This window comes from Cervus elaphus, chromosome 5, assembly GCF_910594005.1.
Source record: "Cervus elaphus chromosome 5, mCerEla1.1, whole genome shotgun sequence".
NCBI lineage: Eukaryota > Metazoa > Chordata > Mammalia > Artiodactyla > Cervidae > Cervus > Cervus elaphus.
This window is the reverse complement of record NC_057819.1, coordinates 16,741,181-16,760,264: the sequence shown is the minus strand read 5'-3', so window position 1 is coordinate 16,760,264 and position 19,084 is coordinate 16,741,181. Positions and strand designations below refer to the sequence as shown.

The following is a 19,084-nucleotide window of genomic DNA, read 5'->3' as shown; positions in this document are numbered from 1 at the left end:
AGTGAATCAGCCCAGACAGACACTTGTCTGAAAAAGACTGCTTCAAAAAGTGAAAAATATTAAGCTACCTTTAATAACATAGCTAAGTTTTTTTTTTTTTTTTCCCCAACACCATTATGGAGCAAGTCATTTCAGTCAGAGAAAACAATCATTTTTTCCCCTGAATTTTGGCATGCCTGAGTCATAAGGCATATATTTTTTGCCCAAGACCACATCTTAATAAGCCTACTATGTGCATAATGGAATCAATTGTCTATATTTTAAAACTGGGAGATGTCACACAAAGATGGAGACTAAAGACTAAAAGACTAAAGTTCTTGCCACTCTGGCTAACAGGTGGGTGGGGTCCAAGATCAAGACCATTGCCCACCTGTGCAGGAGGTGGGTGCCCCTTGGGTTGCTTGAGACTTAAGAGCCCCTGGCATCTCACTCCCAGCCTGCCCTGCGTATTCAGGCTACCTGCGTGCTCCTTTAGAGCCTTGTAGTTTCTCAGCCTGAGCACTTAAACATTGACTGAATCATTGACAGGTCCCCTGATTCATTCATGTCCACCTACACTTATCAAACCTCTCTGTGCCAGGGGCTGTGGGTGCAGTAATGGAGGAGACAGAACCAGCCCTCCCCTCTGGAGCTTAGAGCCTCATGGGGGAGATGGGCTTCATGCAAACACAGTTGTGAGATGACTCAGTGGGAGCCTGAATGGTGCTCGGACAGCCCCAAACAGAATTGGCTGAAACTGAGTCTGGGAATACTGTCCGAAGGGAGCTGTATCAGTTTAGAAATATATGCCCCAAGTCTCTTTCAGTGGGAAGGTGGCTTTATAATATATAGTCCCATTTCCCTGAAATCTTGGCCCTGTGAATGGCTGGGCTGGCAGGACATGTCAGAAGCGGCATGATGCCCATTTCTGGGCTCGGGCTCCAGGAACTGGCAGCTTTTCTGTTCTATGTCTTGGAAGGCTCATTCTTAATTCCTAGCCACCACCATGCTGGTGGAGGGAGGCGGGAAGCCTGTGAAGAGCCTCCTGGGCAGAGAACCAAGGCTGCTGGGCTCAGCCCTGGCCAAGCTCAGAGTGACAGCCGCCCCAAGGTGCCACTCACATGGATGAGCCCTCTCGGAAACAGACACTCACTCTGAGCCACCCCAGCTGGTTCTGTAGATGATCCTGCCGCCCTGAACCTCACTCAAATGGCAGATGTGTGAGTGAAATAGATGTTTGTTGTCTTGAGTTAATGGGTTTTGGAGTGGTTGCTCACAGCAACAGTAACTGGAACAAAAGTAAATGTTGAGCCGAGAGCTGCAGGTTGAATGGGAATTAAGTAGGCAGAGGGTGGGGCGAGAGGCCCTGTGGAGGAGGCAAGGTGGGGGAAAGTGTGGCTGGAGGAGAAGCCGAGGGCCAGGCTGTCCAGAGCCTCGCAACCCCGGCTCAGACTTTTCCAGTCCTCATCTTATAAAGAACGGTGGCCGTTGAGGATTTTAAACTGGCAGCAGTTTACATTTGGAAAGATCACCCTGGCTTAGCATGGGGAAAGGAGATGGAGGGAGGCAGAAGAGGTGAAGTGGGGGCACCCACTAGGAAATTACCTTCCTCCTGGGACTTTGAGGACAATCCTGGGGTCACAGAGTTAACTAAAGAGTCGGACCAGAATAAGGGGACTTTCCCAATGGTCCAGTGGTTAAGGCTCCATGCTCCACATGCAGGGGGCAGGGGTTCAATCCCTTGGCAGGGAACTAAGATCTCGCAAGTCACAAGGCATGCCAGAAAAACAAATAGGAGCAGAATCTAGGTCCCCTGATTTCCATTTCCACAGGCTCCTAATTCAGCCCTAGAGCTGAGGAAACCACAAGCCAATACATTGGTGCTTGCAGTCTTACTGGCTCCACCGAGTACCCCAGTAGTTTGGAATATGTGGAAATTAACCCAGCTTTTACATTCCTTAATTTCTTCTTTTATGTGTCCTCTCAACTGCAATAATAAGACAAATTCTACCCGTTGTTTTTTTCACCTTTTTCAGCTGAATTTGCAGCTGAGAAATGAGGTCACTGAACACAGTGAGAAAGACTGCTTGCAGGCAGGAATCTTTGGGGACATGCTTGATTTTCTTTCTTCCCTACATAGTTTGTCAGACTTAAAACTTTGGTCTGAAAGAACTTACCTTATGGTCTTAGATCTGGTGGGCAGGGGGGGGAGTGGTGATGGGGAGAGGGGGGGATAATTCTTTTTAATCCCTTTTGCTTTTATAATGCACAGGATCAAATACTGTGTTAAAAAAGCAGTTCTAAATGAACACTTGTATTTTTGATAATTCTGTGATTGGAATTATATTTATAGAACATAGCTCTTAGATGTGAGATACTTTCTAGCCTGCCTGGAAATTGAGATTTTTAGCCATAGATCTGAGTGTTGTAGGTAATTGAGGCCCAGGGAGATCAAGTTCATTTCACTGTGTAATAACAGCTAGTAATTACTAGGTATGTCTCATATGCCAGGCTCTATGTTAAGCATTATTTTATTTAATCCTCACAACAAATTTGAGAGCTTGGTAAGGTCCATAAGGGTGTAGAGAGAGGAGGCTCAGAGTGGCGCAGTGACTTGCCCAAAGTTAAACAGCTGTTATGTGCAAAGCTGGGACTTGAACCTCAGTCCTGGGCTCTTACCCACTACTTCGTACTGGTATGGATCATCTCCCAGTGCTATTTTATAACACCTGCCTCCCCACCTGCATCTGATGGCTATGTGCAATAAGAGCCTCCAGTTTTACTTTAATAACCAGCATTGCACAGCTTATAAAATCCACTGGGTAAGACATAACCAGACCAATGTCTATGAGAGGCAAGATCTCATGCATATTTAAACTTATTAAACTTTAAACAAATCATGTCATGCACACGAAACATGGATTGGAGAGGGAAGGATTGTGTTCTGCAACCATGGATTAATGACCATATGCAAAAGTTAAAACTGAACTATTGAAATGGTCACAGAAGGGTCCTTAACTGAGGCCACCTTCCCCAGCGCCTGTCTGTGTGCCTGTTAATTCGAGAAAAAAGCTCTTCCAGAAAAGAGCCACAAGTTCATTCCTTCTCTTTATTCTAGAGAAAGGCTGCCAGCTGGCTAGTGTCACTGGAGCTACCAGATTCAAAGAGTGTCACTGGGCTCTCAGGTGACACTATGGGCAGGATTTGCTCTGAGCTCTTGGGACCTTTACAGAAAGGGTGAGACTCCTTCAATTCATTGAGTGGCTTTGTCTATCCTGTGCCCCTTCAAGGTCCTGTGAGGACGCTTCACTGGGGCCCACTGAATGGCTGGATGGTGGTGGCTCAGGCCATGGATTGCTTGCTTTTCTTTTTTCACTCTGAAAATCACATTTCTGATTTTTGGCAAAAGATAAACACTATCACAGCTTCCTCCTCCAGCCCTGGCCTTTCTAAGCAAGCATGCTGGCTGCAGGATTTGTGGTGGACTGAAACAGCAGGGTATAACCACACCTCTTTTGTGTCACCCAACAAACTCCCACTGCGCACTGAAGGTCCTGCTCAAAAGCCACATTTTGGGGAATTCTTTCCTGATTTCCTTTCTACCTCCAAAACTGAAGGGGCTAGACACTGCGAAATAATGGAGATATATATATATCAGTCTCTGCCCCCAGTTCCTGGCACAGAGCTCCTAAAACTCTTGGAATTTCCTAAGTGATACAAGAGCACCAGGAGCAGCTCTTGTTCTAATGTTTGGTGTTATACCCTGGATCATGACACAGAGTTCCCAAATCTCTTGGGATTTCCTGGGTGACCAGGGTGTCTTTTTATTCAAATGTGGCAACTCTTAGTGGGCTCCTGGATAGCTTTAGGATAGGGACTGGTTACCAGAAAGACTGAGCCACTAGAAGCTGGGAACTTTCTGGGAAGGGGAGAAGGGCTAGAGACTGAGTTAACAATAGTTCATGCCTATGTGATGAAGCCTCCATAAAAATCCCACAAGTACGGGGTTTGGAGAGCTTCTGGGTTGGTAACCACACCCAAGTAACAGGAGGATGGCAAACCCTCCAACTCCACGGGAACAGAAGTTCCTGTGCTTGGGACCCTCCCAGATCTCACCCTATGTACTTTATCTGGGTGCTCATCTGTACTCTTTATTATATAGTAAATGGGCCTGGCATGCTGCAGTTCATGGGGTCGCAAAGAGTCAGATACAACTGAGAGACTGAACTGAACTGAAATAGGAAAATGTAAGTCGGTGTTTCCCTGAGTTCTGTGAGCCACTCTAGAAAATGATGAAACTCAAAGAGGAGGTCATGAGAACCCTGATTTATAGCTGGCTGATCAGAAGTACAGGTGACAACCTGGGACTAATGTTTGGCATCTGATGTCGGGGGGTCACCTTGTGGGACTGAACCCTTAACCTGTGGGCTCTGATGCTAACTCCACGTGGAAAGCATCAGAACTGAATAGGATGGTAGGACACCCCACTGGAGTCACAGACATTTGCTTGGTGTGGGGGAAAACCCCACACATCTGGTGTCAGAAGTGTTGAGCGTGATCATGGCATGAGAGCAAAGGAGAAACACATGGGAGGAGTATTCTTTCACAGGCACACCTCAGGGAACTTTGGGTGTACCCCACGGTGTTGTTGTGTTGTAGGGACTGTTCCTACACCCTTTTCACATCTTCGTGCCATCAGAAGGCCTGCATACAGTAGGTCTTCAATACATAAATGGCTGGCTGTACAATGAGACTGGGCCAGGGTCGAGATTGTCCCCCTTTGTCACCCCTACACTCACTGGGAAGCCAAGATAAAGGTCTAAGACCATAATGCACTAAGGGGCCATGAATATTTTACTGAAGGTCTTGTGGGGAAACCAAGAAATAGATTTACATTTCACATGCATGTGTGCTTAGTCATTTCAGTCGTGTCCCACTCTTTGTGATCCTGTGGACTGTAGCCCACTAGGCTCCTCTGTCTATGGGATTCTCCAGGCAAGAATACTGGAGTGAGCTCTCATGCTCTCCTCCAGGGGATCTTCCTGACCCAGGGACTGAACCCATTATCTCCTGAATCTCCTGCACTGCAGGTGGATTCTTGGCTGCTGAGCCACCAGGGAAGGCCTTACATCTCACACTCTGAGGCAAAGCCTTATAAAAGCCCTCATTAGATATCTCTGTTCTTACCCAGTGATGGCTGCCCTTCTGCTCCTCTCTCTTCTGAAGGGTCCCTTCTCCTCACACCCTTGGTCTGTCTGCGGAATGTCTCCATTCTATCTATCCGGGAAGCCTTTCTGCTCTCCCTTGGTATCTGTGTGTTCACCTGAATACCCTTTGCTTGCCAAAGGCAGCTTCTCCTTGGGATGGTCACTATCTGGAAGGTATGTGGGTGGGGGCTGTAAGTCACAGATATTTTCTCTCCTCTTAAATGCACAAATGGTAGGCTAGTTTATTTAGACCAACCCTTTGGGTATAAATAATCAAAAAAATGTTGGACAAAATATTCTTTTTTAAAAAGTGGCAAAGAGCCAACAACAAAGTGGGAATCTCTTAGCCAAAACTGGAGTAAGACTGGAGACCACTAGAAAGGTGAAGCAGCCTGAGTGCTGCTTTGGTCCTAAGGATGTTTGTAAAGCTATAAAAGGTTAACTTTCCTTCTGACAGCTTCACAGGGCAAGGGGGATGGAAAACAAAGTCTGCACAAATGAGGAATCAAAGAGGAGAGAGACCTTCCTTAAAACAAGCTGGGCCACACTTTCAGGGGGAAGGTGACTAGAACTATACCAGCCCCTCGGGGTCCACACTCAGGGTTCCCAACAGTCACAGGGAGCCTTGAGCTTTAAGAGGATTGGCAACCACTAGTGTCCAGCCCGATCCCCACTCCCACTCCAGGGCCTCCCAGACTAGAACCCCCTTCATTCCCCCTTTAGCTGAAATTTACATAACATAAAATTAACTGTTTCAAAGGTTGCAATTCAATGGCATTTGAACCAATGGTTTTACAACCATCACCTGAATCTAGTGCCAAAATATTTTCATCAGCCCCAAAGGAGACACTGCACCCGTTAAGCAGTCACTCTCTATCTGCCCCACTTCCTCAACCCCTGGTAACCACCAGTCTGCTTTCTGTTTGGGATGAACCTCAAAACATTATGATAAGGGAAAGAGGCCAGACACAGAAAGGTCCCATATTGTGCAATTCCACTGATAGGACTACTGCTTTTAAGATGCACACATTCATATTTCTTTATGTTGAGAGGGCTTTCCAGTGGAGGGGTAAAGAATCCATGTGACAATGCAGGAGACATAAGAGATACGGGCTCGATCTTTGGGTCAGAAAGATTGTGAAGAACAGAATCTGGGAAGCGGTGCAGAAGAAAGGGACTATCTGCTGGGGATCCCATTTCCTCCTTAGGCACCAACATGGCAACTTGGGTTCCTAAAGTCAACTCTAGCACAGTAACTCTCAACGTTGGCTCCACATGGGAATTCTCTAGGGGAGCTTGGAAAAAGGCTATGTCCAGGTAACACCCCCAGAGAGTCTGATGTAATGGGTCTGAGAAGCACCCAGGTGACTCTAATGTGGAGCCAGGGCTGAGCCCATTGCTTTACCAGGACAATGGCTGCAGTGGCAGGCCATTTCTACCATATATATTGGGTTGGTCAAAAGTTCATTCAGGTTTTCCCATAACATGTTATGGAAAACTTGGGCCAACCCAACACTTCCTCTCTTCCTGCTGTAGCATTTCCTTCCCATCCCTGATTTATGCCTTGTTTGCTCTGCCCAGGCGAAGTATCCCCAGAGCTTGTTTCTGCAGAATGGCACAATCCATGAATGTTGGTGTCACTCAGTTTGGGACTTAGGGGACGCTTTCCATAATTCAATAATGGGAATTATGTGAGCATCTCTAAGGCTCATTCCCAATCTCTGAAAGTGAAAAGAAAGGTAAGTCTCTCAGTCGTGTCTGACTTTTTGCGATCCCATGGACTGTAACCTACCAGGCTCCTCTGTCCATGGGATTTTCCAGGCAAGAGTACTGGAGTGGGTTGCCATTTCCTAATCTCTAAAGTGGGGCTAATCAGAGCATCTATCTCATAGGAACATTTTGAAATTTTGACAGAAAGATGTGCACAAAGCACATGGTAGACAGACACCCATTATAAATTGTGATTATTGAGATTTATTGTTACATCACTGGGTATTTCATAATGTTCCAATCTGTTGATGGTCTTCTCCCAACCAGAGGAGAGACCTTTACAAAAAGAGGGAGGCTACTGTATTCAACAAACAACAACAAACTTTTTTTTTTGTTCACTTGCTTTGGGTGGACACTGAACTAGGATCTCAGGTTTCAGGAGAAGGTCTAGAACAGGGATATTAATCTGTAATGAAACAAAGTAGCATACAAACACAGTATGGGAACTCAAAAGAGTCCAGAATGGGTTTTGGAGGTGGTGGGGCTGAAATCCGAGAAGCTGCAGGAGAGGGTGGCATTTAAGCTGAGCTTGTAAGGATAATGAATAAGTAGGGCTTTAGATGGGAGAGGATGTAGGGAACAGCATTTAAGGCCCAGGGAACAGGACAGGAAAATCCCTAGAAGTAGGGATAAGCCTACTTAGAAGAAGAAGAGGGAAAAAAGCACATCTGGGGACCTACAAGATTTCTTGGTTGGCTCTTGGCTCTGGATATGAGAATAGACATGGTATAGTAGATGATCACCGAATATCAGAAGGTGAGGCTGGTGAAGTAGGTTGAGTCAGATTGATAGAAATCATCAGACACCATCCTAAGAAGGGGCTTCCAGTGTGAGTCAGCTGCCACCCCTCAATGCAACCAGCCAGTGTTCCTTCTCAATGGTCCTTCCCAAGACCACTAGGCTGCAGCAACAGAGGTCTACTTACGGCAGAACCAAATCCCCATACTGGATATCTGACAGCATTTTGGCTGGTTGGAATTTATTTCTTTCTTCCTCTTTTAGTTTCTCCAGTTGTTGTTGCTTCTTTTTCAAGGCACTCTCCTCCTTCAGGATGGTGAAGTATCCACGGCCAATCTTCACCCACTGAATTAAGGTGCTGAAGAAAAGAAAGAGGGAGGAAGATGGGCTGGCTATCAAGGCAATGTCTTACTATCTTGGGACCAACAATTAACTGAAGGACACTCTCAGGCCCAGTAGCAGGAGACTTCCTGTCTTTAGAATTCCAAAGTCACAGAGTTACTTACCCTAAGCTTGAATTCTATCAAAGACCACCTCCTACCAAAGACCTTGAACAAATTATCTAACCTCTCCAGGTTTGGGTCCCACCACTCAACAAATACTTACCGAGTGACTGCTATGTGCTGGGCACTCTGCTAGGTACTATGAAATGAGAATAACAATTCACACTCTGGAGGACCGATTTAATTGGCAGCATTTTTATTTGTTTTGTTTTGTTTGTCATGGTTTGTCTTACATTCAACAACATGTGGTATTCGAGTTCCATACACATATGTCACTGGAAGGCCACTGGCAATCTTTTCCTAAGTGTAGACCCTGCTTCTCAGCTTGTAAACTTTTCTGAATTTCTATGCTATGTGCCACATTCTTTTTTTTTTTTTTTTAATTTTTTTATTAGTTGGAGGCTAATTACTTCACAACATTTCAGTGGGTTTTGTCATACATTGATATGAATCAGCCATAGATTTACACTTATTCCCCATCCCGATCCCCCCTCCCACCTCCCTCTCCACCCGATTCCTCTGGGTCTTCCCAGTGCATCAGGCCGGAGCACTTGTCTCATGCATCCCACCTGGGCTGGTGATCTGTTTCACCATAGATAGTATACATGCTGTTCTTTTGAAACATCCCACCCTCACCTTCTCCCACAGAGTTCAAAAGTCTGTTCTGTATTTCTGTGTCTCTTTTTCTGTTTTGCATATAGGGTTATCGTTACCATCTTTCTAAATTCCATATATATGTGTTAGTATGCTGTAATGTTCTTTATCTTTCTGGCTTACTTCACTCTGTATAAGGGGCTCCAGTTTCATCCATCTCATTAGGACTGGTTCAAATGAATTCTTTTTGACGGCTGAGTAAAATTCCATGGTGTATATGTACCACAGCTTCCTTATCCATTCATCTGCTGATGGGCATCTAGGTTGCTTCCATGTCCTGGCTATTATAAACAGTGCTGCGATGAACATTGGGGTGCATGTGTCTCTTTCAGATCTGGTTTCCTCAGTGTGTATGCCCAGAAGTGGTATTGCTGGGTCATATGGCAGTTCTATTTCCAGTTTTTTAAGGAATCTCCACACTGTTTTCCATAGTGGCTGTACTAGTTTGCATTCCCACCAACAGTGTAAGAGGGTTCCCTTTTCTCCACACCCTCTCCAGCATTTATTGCTTGTAGACTTTTGGATAGCAGCCATCCTGACTGGTGTGTAATGGTACCTCATTGTGGTTTTGATTTGCATTTCTCTAATAATGAGTGATGTTGAGCACCTTTTCATGTGTTTGTTAGCCATCTGTATGTCTTCTTTGGAGAAATGTCTGTTTAGTTCTTTGGCCCACTTTTTGATTGGGTCATTTATTTTTCTGGAATTGAGCTGCAGGAGTTGCTTGTATATTTTTGAGATTAATCCTTTGTCTGTTTCTTCATTTGCTATTATTTTCTCCCAATCTGACGGCTGTCTTTTCACCTTACTTATAGTTTCTTTTGTAGTGCAAAAGCTTTTAAGTTTCATTAGATCCCATTTGTTTAGTTTTGCTTTTATTTCCAATATTCTGGGAGGTGGGTCATAGAGGATCTTGCTGTGATTTATGTCGGAGAGTGTTTTGCCTATGTTCTCCTCTAGGAGTTTTATAGTTTCTGGTCTTACATTTAGATCTTTAATCCATTTTGAGTTTATTTTTGTGTATGGTGTTAGAAAGTGTTCTAGTTTCATTCTTTTGCAAGTGGTTGACCAGTTTTCCCAGCACCACTTGTTAAAGAGGTTGTCTTTTTTCCATTGTATATCCTTGCCTCCTTTGTCAAAGATAAGGTGTCCATAGGTTCGTGGATTTATCTCTGGGCTTTCTATTCTGTTCCATTGGTCTATATTTCTGTCTTTGTGCCAGTACCACACTGTTTTGATGACTGTGGCTTTGTAGTAGAGTCTGAAGTCAGGCAGGTTGATTCCTCCAGTTCCATTCTTCTTTTTCAAGATTACTTTGGCTATTCGAGGTTTTTTGTATTTCTATACAAATTGTGAAATTCTTTGGTCTAGTTCTGTGAAAAATACCGTTGGTAGCTTGATAGGGATTGCATTGAATCTATAGATTGCTTTGGGTAGAATAGCCATTTTGACAATATTGATTCTTCCAATCCATGAACACGGTATGTTTCTCCATCTGTTTGTGTCCTCTTTGATTTCTTTCATCAGTGTTTTATAGTTTTCTATGTATAGGTCTTTTGTTTCTTTAGGTAGATATACTCCTAAGTATTTTATTCTTTTTGTTGCAATGGTGAATGGTATTGTTTCCTTAATTTCTCTTTCTGTTTTTTCATTGTTAGTATATAGGAATGCAAGGGATTTCTGTGTGTTAATTTTATATCCTGCAACTTTACTATATTCATTGATTAGTTCTAGTAATTTTCTGGTAGAGTCTTTAGGGTTTTCTATATAGAGGATCATGTCATCTGCAAACAGTGAGAGTTTCACTTCTTCTTTTCCTATCTGGATTCCTTTTACTTCTTTTTCTGCTCTGATTGCTGTGGCCAAAACTTCCAACACTATGTTGAACAGTAGTGGTGAGAGTGGGCACCCTTGTCTTGTTCCTGATTTCAGGGGAAATGCTTTCAATTTTTCACCATTGAGGGTGATGCTTGCTGTGGGTTTGTCATATATAGCTTTTATTATGTTGAGGTATGTTCCTTCTATTCCTGCTTTTTGGAGAGTTTTAATCATAAATGAGTGTTGAATTTTGTCAAAGGCTTTCTCTGCATCTATTGAGATAATCTCTAAAATGGGGTTAATCATAGCATCTATCTCATAGGAACAATTTGAAATTTTCATAAAAATTTGGAAGGCAAGGATCAGGTGTCATCTGTCCAGCCACATTCTTGTCACAGCAAAATAATCTCTCAGGTTCTTCATGCATAAAACTATGCAAAACTAAATGACTGTGTACCTGGTGGAACACAGTGAAGCCAGATTATACATAACTGGCCCTGAATTTTCCATTTGGGCTTTTAAGTTTAGGGATGCAAGCAGTTGATGTGAGGTGGAATTCGTATTTGAAACAAAAATGCTCCTCTGTTTCACTTTCAAGCTTCTGAATCCACTCATCAAAGAACACCCTGAGATTGCCAGATAAGCTGATAGAAAAACCGTAACCATGTGCAACCCCTCAATTCCACAAAAGAGGATTTTCTTGATGTTGCGCACACAAAGCAAACGCAGAGCTAATCTGGGAGCTGGGGCTGGCATGACAGCAACCACTATTTCATGATTATGTTACTTCATGGAGCTTCTTTGCTCAGAATTTGGTTCAGAGATCAAGACTGTCATCATACACATAGCACAAAGGTATAAAATCACACAACTCACATTGTGAGGCTTTCCGGGCAGAGCAGGGGTGGCTTAGGGTTTTGTGGGAGTGGGGTTGGGGTGAGGGGTCCTTTGTTTGTGTGGGGACTGAACTTCTCTCCAGCAACAAACAAGGAGCACCTTGGGTTTCTTATTAGCTCACCCTGATGTGGGGAAGAGGGAAGGGGAGTTGGGCAGCTCAAAAGCTGTCGATGGTCACACAATGAAGTCAGAAGAACGGAAGAAGATGGAGAGTAAGATGGGGAGATCACCTGCCTCCCCACAAACACATCAAAAACTCATCAGAATATGGAACAACTCCTACAGAACCACTTCTTTTTTTTTTTTTTTTTACAGAACCACTTCTAAATGACAGCTGAAGACCCCAGACCTCCAAAAAGGCAAGCCAATCTCCTTAGAATGAGAAACCAAAGCAATATTGTACAGCAATTATCCTTCAATTGGAAATACATTTTAAAACAATGAAGTCAGACTCGTCATTGCATTAATTCACACCCAGTTTCAAATGTGTGTGTTTGCCTAAACAGCTGCATCATTATTAACCATTCAACAAAGAGGTACTGAATACCCACTGTGTACCAGGAGCTACTCTAGGTGCTAAGATTCAGCAGCAAATAAAACAGCTCACAGCATCCTGGTCCTCACGAAGCTCCTATTCCAGGGGGTGGAGACAGACACGAAACAAGCAGTGAACTGTAGGTGACAGGCTAAGCACTGGGAGGAGCGTGAAGCAGGGACACGGGGGAGTGAGAGACAGGGACGGCGGAAGGGCTAGTGCCGTTCTGAACTCATGGTCAGTGAAGGCCTGGATGTTTCTGCAGGCCAAGGAATGCCAAAGATGGCCAGCCTGCCACCAGAAGCTAGGAGAGCGGCATGGAACAGAGTTTCTCTCTCAGGAGTCAGAAGAAACCCACCCTGCTGGTACCTTGATCTTGCACTTCTAGCCTCCAGAACTGTGAGACAACACATATCTGTTGTTTAACCCACCCAGTTTGTAGTACTTTGTTACAGTAGCCCTAGCAAACTAAGTACAGTATGATCAAATATTTAAGCCTACACGTGGAACAGCCTAACTCTGTTTTCTTTGACTGTGAAGGTTAACAAAATTCTTATAAATTTTATAATAAGTGACAGGCTGATGGTCCATGCCACAGCAAATAAAAGGGGCTTGAGTATTATGTGCCAAGCCCTGAGCTGACACCTATCTTGTGACAGAGTCTGCGCTTGGCAGTTACAATGTGTCAAGTTCTGTTCAAGCACTGGCATTTCAAAGAAGGACACATCTTCAAAGAATTCACAGACTCCACCTCTATATCTAAGTTACCTTATTTCTACAAAAGTAGAGATTAAGAGTTTGGCAACAAATTTATTTGACTTGTTTATGCCCTTATTCCAAAAAGGATTAGGGGCAGACAATTTAAAAAGTGAGAAGGGCAGGAGACGTGACAAATAAAACAAGATCAAGTAAGACAAATATCAAATCTCGTGGCACACGAGCTATTACACAGATTTGGCCCTGAGCATCCTAGAAGCCAATGCAAAGAGGGAAACACAATCCCTCATGTGATTCCCAATGACCATGAGACGTTGAAAAGCTGTTTGGGTAATGCCTAGCCATTCCAGGTGGAAGAGGAAGAGATTTCTTTCAAGGATCTAAATAAGGAGGACATTGTGAAAAGCCAAGTCTGCGACACACCTCTGGATATGGGAATTGATGAATGCCTGTCTTACTGGTGAACTCACAGAAGAGACTAGGGGAGTTGGTGGTGGCCAGTTTGAGGAATCTAGCAAGTTTTCTGGTAGAATTGCAGCTTCTGTCAAGCAAGGCAGCCAGACTCCCAGCTGTTAGATCCTCTGGAAAGAACTGGTTGAGAAATGAACAGAGGTGGCCAGGGGCAGTGTGTGTGTGTGTGGGGAGGGGGGCGGGGGGTGTCTGGGCCCTCAGGTCAGACCCACCAGCCTATTCTGGGAACTTCAGGACTGCGGGGTGTTCATTCCACGTGCTGTGAAGTGCACCCCTGCTACTGTGGAAGCCCATTTAAAACTGCTTAATATTTTATCAAATTCTTGTTTAATTCCCTTGCATGTTCCCTCTATTTTCTTCATCATTATTGCTGATTACCAGGCTGTTTGCGGGAAGGGAGGTAGTTGCAGGAAGAGCAGTTTCCTCCTTTAAGTCCACTCACCCGGTGCCTCCTGCTCACTGCCTCCCACAATGTAAAACTCTCTTGGCTAACATTGCAAGAGGAGCGATGGGGAGGCAAATAGTTAACTGCATCAGGCAAGCAGAGGAAGAGGCAGGTTATAGAATGGAAAGTTTCCTCCACCCAAAGCCACTTCCTCTTTACTGATGCAGTGGAGAAGGTTTTTACATTTAAGCAACATACGTTCTCTGTACGGGAGTCTGTGTGAGTTGATGAATGAAAAATGTGCAGTATGACAATAGGAATAGTCTCCTGGGTCTCAGTTGAGTCAGACTGAAGGGGCGGGTTTCCCTTCAAGCACCTTCTGACCTGAGAGCCAGCGGATGCGGTGCTGAGGCTTGGAGGGGCAGCCTCTGGATAGGGTCTCTGTTACCTGCTTAGGCAGATTTAAAAGTTCTCTGAACCACTGTCTCTCCACCTCCAAATGAGGAAAAAAGTCCTTCCTGCCTCCAAGGGCTGCTGGGAAGGTTAAATGAGACAGTGGATGTAAAGAGCGTAGCGTAGTGTCTCGTACTTAGGACTCAATGATTGGGTACTATGATTACTACTGTCAACTCATTGATCAGTCCTGAGAGGGTGATGTGATCTGCAGTTAAGAGAACAGAAGGAAGAGGTTAAGTGAACGACAAGGGTCATAGTGGCTGGAAAGCAGCAAGCAAGGGCTGGGAGCCCCAGGGCTGATTCTGGAATTTCTCCATCTGCATGTGCTGCAAACACCAGACTATTCAGTAGGGAGCTTTAAAGCTTCAAGTTTATGTATCTCTGGGCTGTTCTTATTGCACAGGGTTCACGTCTAGGCCCTCAGAAGAGAAACTGGGGGTGTACATGTTCCTTCTTTAGGCCATGTTCAAGCCAATCCAAGTCACCACCTGCGGCAGATTAGGTCATCATTCACCGGATACTCTCTCTGCCCCCACTTCCCCGCTTCACTACATTCAGGGGTGGAATGTACACCCAGCATCCTGATTTTGAGCTTCACCATGTGACTGCTTTGGCCAATGGGGTGTTAGCAGGCATGACTTGGACAGAAGCTTGAAATAAGCTTGCTCAGTTGGGTCCATGACAAGAACAAAACCCACTATTTTGTTGACCCCAGAAGAATAAAAAAAGTCATGGAACATATCTGAACCAGCTGATCTCAACCTAAGTCAGCCAAATCCCAGTTATCCCACAGATGCATGAGCAAGGAAGAAATACTTCACTGAAAATCACTGAGTTTCAGGGTAGCATTACATGTTACCCAGCATTGTGGTGAAAATAGCTGACAGATACATCGTTTGTTACAAGACATGACATTATTTTATGAACCACAAAGAAGGAAAAATCCATGCCAAGTCAATCAAGACAGGACCATATGTTGTATTTCCAGTACAGAGATGTTAAAATGTGAAAAATGTGCCTATTAGGTATGACAAAATATGGCACTGAGAAAATAATGCCTCAGACCTGAGAAGAGACGATGTGGAAAAGAACTTGGGGCATAAGGTAATTAATAGAGAAGTATCTATTGATAGCATATCCGATAAGCTGAGCAATTTTCTGGTATTTTCTATGAGGTCAAGAGTCCTTTCTGGTGGTTAGATTTACCCACACATCTGGCCCATCAGCCTTGTAACATGACTGTTAATCTTTACCAAGCCATTCCACCCTTGAGCGATGCTATCTAGCTTCCTGCTACTCAAAGTGTGGTCCCTGGACCAGCACCATCAGCAACACCCAGGAGTTTGTTAGAAAGGCAGAATCTTGGGTGTCCCCCCCTCAGACCTCTTGAATGAGGGTCTGCATTTTCACAGGAGCCCTAGATGACTCATATACACATAGAAGTTTTAGGCACACTGGTTTAGCTGTCCTATTCCTTTTATTAAAAAAAAAACCAAAAAGTGAAAAAACTCTTGCATAAAGAAATCTTCAAACTGGCTTAATTAGAAGCCTGATTCCCTTGGTACAAGTTTGAAATAAAACTTTGACCCACACTAGCAGCTGATTCATCTCAGTAAGTTCTTTGAGCATAGCTGTGGCAGCCATCTCTCACTCTGAGGGCACTCTGCTCTCTTGAGTCTCCCATTACCTGAATCAGCCTCCATCCCCAGGGCCTTGAAGAAACGGATGGTCATCTAAAACAGACAGCCTCTGTTCTTTTCACAGGGGCCTGGCAGGAAGCTGTGGAGCACTGGAGAGTTAGGAGGCAGGGACAGAAACTCACGTTCAACCTTTCTATTATGGGGGGCATGGGATTAACCACTGCAAATCGCTTTGTTAAAAATCAACAGTCCAGATGCACTTAAAAAAAAACACAACACAACTTTTAATGGTATTATGGCTCTGCATCCAGCTGGTTTTCACTCACATTTTCTGTCTCTGCCTGCAAGAAATATGGGGCTATAAAGCCAGGAGAGCTTCGACGGGGAAGGCGGAATGACATTAAGATGAACAAACACTCTTGGCAATCTGATTTCAAGAATGTCCTGCTCTCCCAGAAGAGAATTGCCTACGTGGGAAATTTTCACTTAACAAATTTTACTGTTTTCAAATAATAGCAAATAAATCAGTTTCTTCCCAGCTTGTGGAGGCTGAAAGCTTGGAGAGCCCACTTCATCTGGCTGGCTCACGTCTTGCTTTGTCAGCCCACCCAGACAGATCGATTTCAGAGGAGGACAGGGCAAACATGATGGAATGGAGGGATCTGAAACATGGTCCTTAAATTCTTGAATTTTGAGGCAACCCCTGCAGGCGAATTAATAACGCAGCCCCAGTTCAAATGTGACCAAGCAAATATTTTGCATTTAAATTCCCGCATTAGAATGCCCTGTTTATACAATAACTTAATAAATCTAGCCTGGCTGCCAAATTGACAAGAAGGTGAGAATCATTCATTAAAATGCAAATGCAATTGAGATGAAATTTGGAATACATTTATTACAGTAATTGAACTTCAGTCAACTGTAGTCACAACACAGATTTTGAACTACCTTTCACACAAAAGGACGTGTTGTATTATCAACACCCCCCTCCCTCAAGTTAATATCTTTGTCAGAATGCAAATTAGAGCCAATTCCTGAGCGCCAGTGATTTGCAATGGAGGATTTCACTCTTCTTTACTGGACAAGATTGCCAGAAAAAAGGTCAACTGCATACACAAAAGATTGCTCTGGTAGCATATTGTGTATACAGCAAATTGATTGCAAACATATTCTGAGTGCTTACTGCAACCACGCTCTTATTAAATCACATCTGAACATCTCTTTACTGGCCCTGGGTCATTTGCTAATTGTTAATGCCTAACAATGGCAGATTTGCCAAGTTAGGATTTCATCTCTGAGATCAGAAGTTTCAGATGGATTTCTCTCCTTTCTGAATGACTCAGCCCAAAAAGGAGAGCCGGTTCAAGGGTTCCTTTTAATCAGATAGCAGAAAGATGCTACTGAGGCTGTGATAAAGACACAGAAGAACTGACTCACAATTAGAGAAGTAGCTTTATCTGCTTCGGGTTTTGTTCTCTCTGGCTCCTTTGTGAAATTTACGTGGCATTTCTGAGGTCTGGGTGAACAGCGCACATGCACCTAGCAGATGTTGTTTGAGCTGGAAGAAGATGCAGCCTAGAGTTTTTCTTTGGACACAGATAAGTGTGCTTGCTATTCAGGAGTCCTCACAGTGGCAAAATACAATTCATTTCACCTATGAAATGGAGTGACTGCTTTTGTCTGCTTCACCCCCTTCATCATTAATTGATCACAAAGTGATATCAACTACTTCCTAAATGTCACTAGACTGACTTCCTCTTCCTACTACCCCAGCTGGAAGCCATCATTCATTGCCTCTATTCCTCTGAGTAGCTTCCTATCTCATCTTTCTCCTCCTCAATCCGTTATCCACCTTGCTGTCACAGGGCTCTTCTGAAAGGCAGATTCATTCCCATCAGAGTGTTCCAAACCCTTCAGTGTCTTCCCACTGCTCTCAGGATGAAGTCCAGACTCTTCCTTATGGCAATCAGGTCCTCAAAGATCTGGGTTTTATCTCTGACCACTTACCCAATCATTCATTTGTATCTCTCCATCCCTCAGAATTCTATGATTTTGCCCCTTCCTGCAGCACTTCCTCCCCTTCTTCACTTGCTGATTCTAAGGTCTGGGAGAAACTGTCAGCTGTTGACCATTCAATACTGCTGCTTCCTCCCTGCTTCAAGTCCAGGCCAGGACAAGTGCCTCCTCTGCGCCCTGACAGCTCCCTATGCCTATGTGCTCCTCATTGTTGCACTTGTCATGCTATATGTTCAACTGCCTATTTCCTTGTCTGCTTTTCCTATTAGACTGCAGACTCCTTGAGGACAGTGCCTGATGAAGAGTAGGCTGTGAGCATTTGCTGATTTTCTTTCCCTTCCTCTTGTCCTTTCTCCCCCAAGGCAGGAAGTACCAATATCCGTTTCCTGAGCTTCCTTGGAAACAGATCAAGTTATCTTGGACATCAAATATCTAGACAAAAACTCATCAAAACAAAACAACAACAAATAAAACTACCTCTTCCAGCTCTCCTGGAGATAGGACAAGCCGATGATGTACAAGAGGAGATCACTGGGAGGAACTTCTAGGAAAACCTGACAAGGGAAGTTAACACAGCAGGGTGGTGTTTGCCTTTCAGGCCCTTTCTCCTCTCTTCCTTCCTGCTGCCTGGAACTTAGCTGCAATGGCTGCAGTGCCAGTAGCCATTGTGTGAGCATGAGGAAACCCTGCAGATAGAGGAAAACACTAAGGATAGGGGATTAAAAGACAGAAGGACTCTGGGTCCTGGATGACCAGTGCATCTTCCACAAGGTAAACCTCTCAGGACTTCCCTGGGGGTCCAGTGGCTAAGACTCTGCCCTCCCAATGCAAGCGGCCCAGGTTCTATCCCTGGTCAGGGAATTAGCTCCCACACAGCACGTGAACCAAGAGCTCAGATGCCACAAGGAAAGGTGCCAGAACTGAAAGATCCTGCTTGCTGTAACAAAGGCTGAAGATCCCTCATGCCTCAATTAAGACCCGGCACAGACGAATAAATAAATCAAAATAAAAAATAAACCAAACCAAAACAAAAAACCTCTTTTATGTGATGGAAGTAAGACTTTGTCTTACTTAAGTTATGGTAATTTTAGGGCTCTGTTTGCTCTGCAGTTGAATACAGTCTGCAAATAACAATCTCTCTCTCTCTCTCTCTGTCTCTTTCTTTCTTTGACTAAACTATCATGATTATCACATTGAAAATGCTGTCATCTTGGCTAAATCACTGGCCATAGACTAGAGAGTGATATTAGGATGGATTACTCTGGATCATGGGAAAGAGGCAAAGAAACTTAGAAGCA

At 44.2% G+C, this 19,084-nt stretch overlaps 1 protein-coding gene across 2 annotated transcripts in view; it reads right to left on the bottom strand.

The window, feature by feature from the left end:
* The window catches only part of CCDC60 (coiled-coil domain containing 60), a 171,718-nt gene that overhangs the window by 41,987 nt on the left and 110,647 nt on the right, over positions 1-19,084 (bottom strand). For both annotated transcript variants that reach the window (XM_043901806.1, XM_043901807.1), the window contains exon 3: positions 7,882-8,052. In XM_043901806.1, the coding sequence (XP_043757741.1) occupies positions 7,882-8,052 (171 nt within the window). The remainder of the gene's footprint in view (positions 1-7,881; positions 8,053-19,084) is intronic.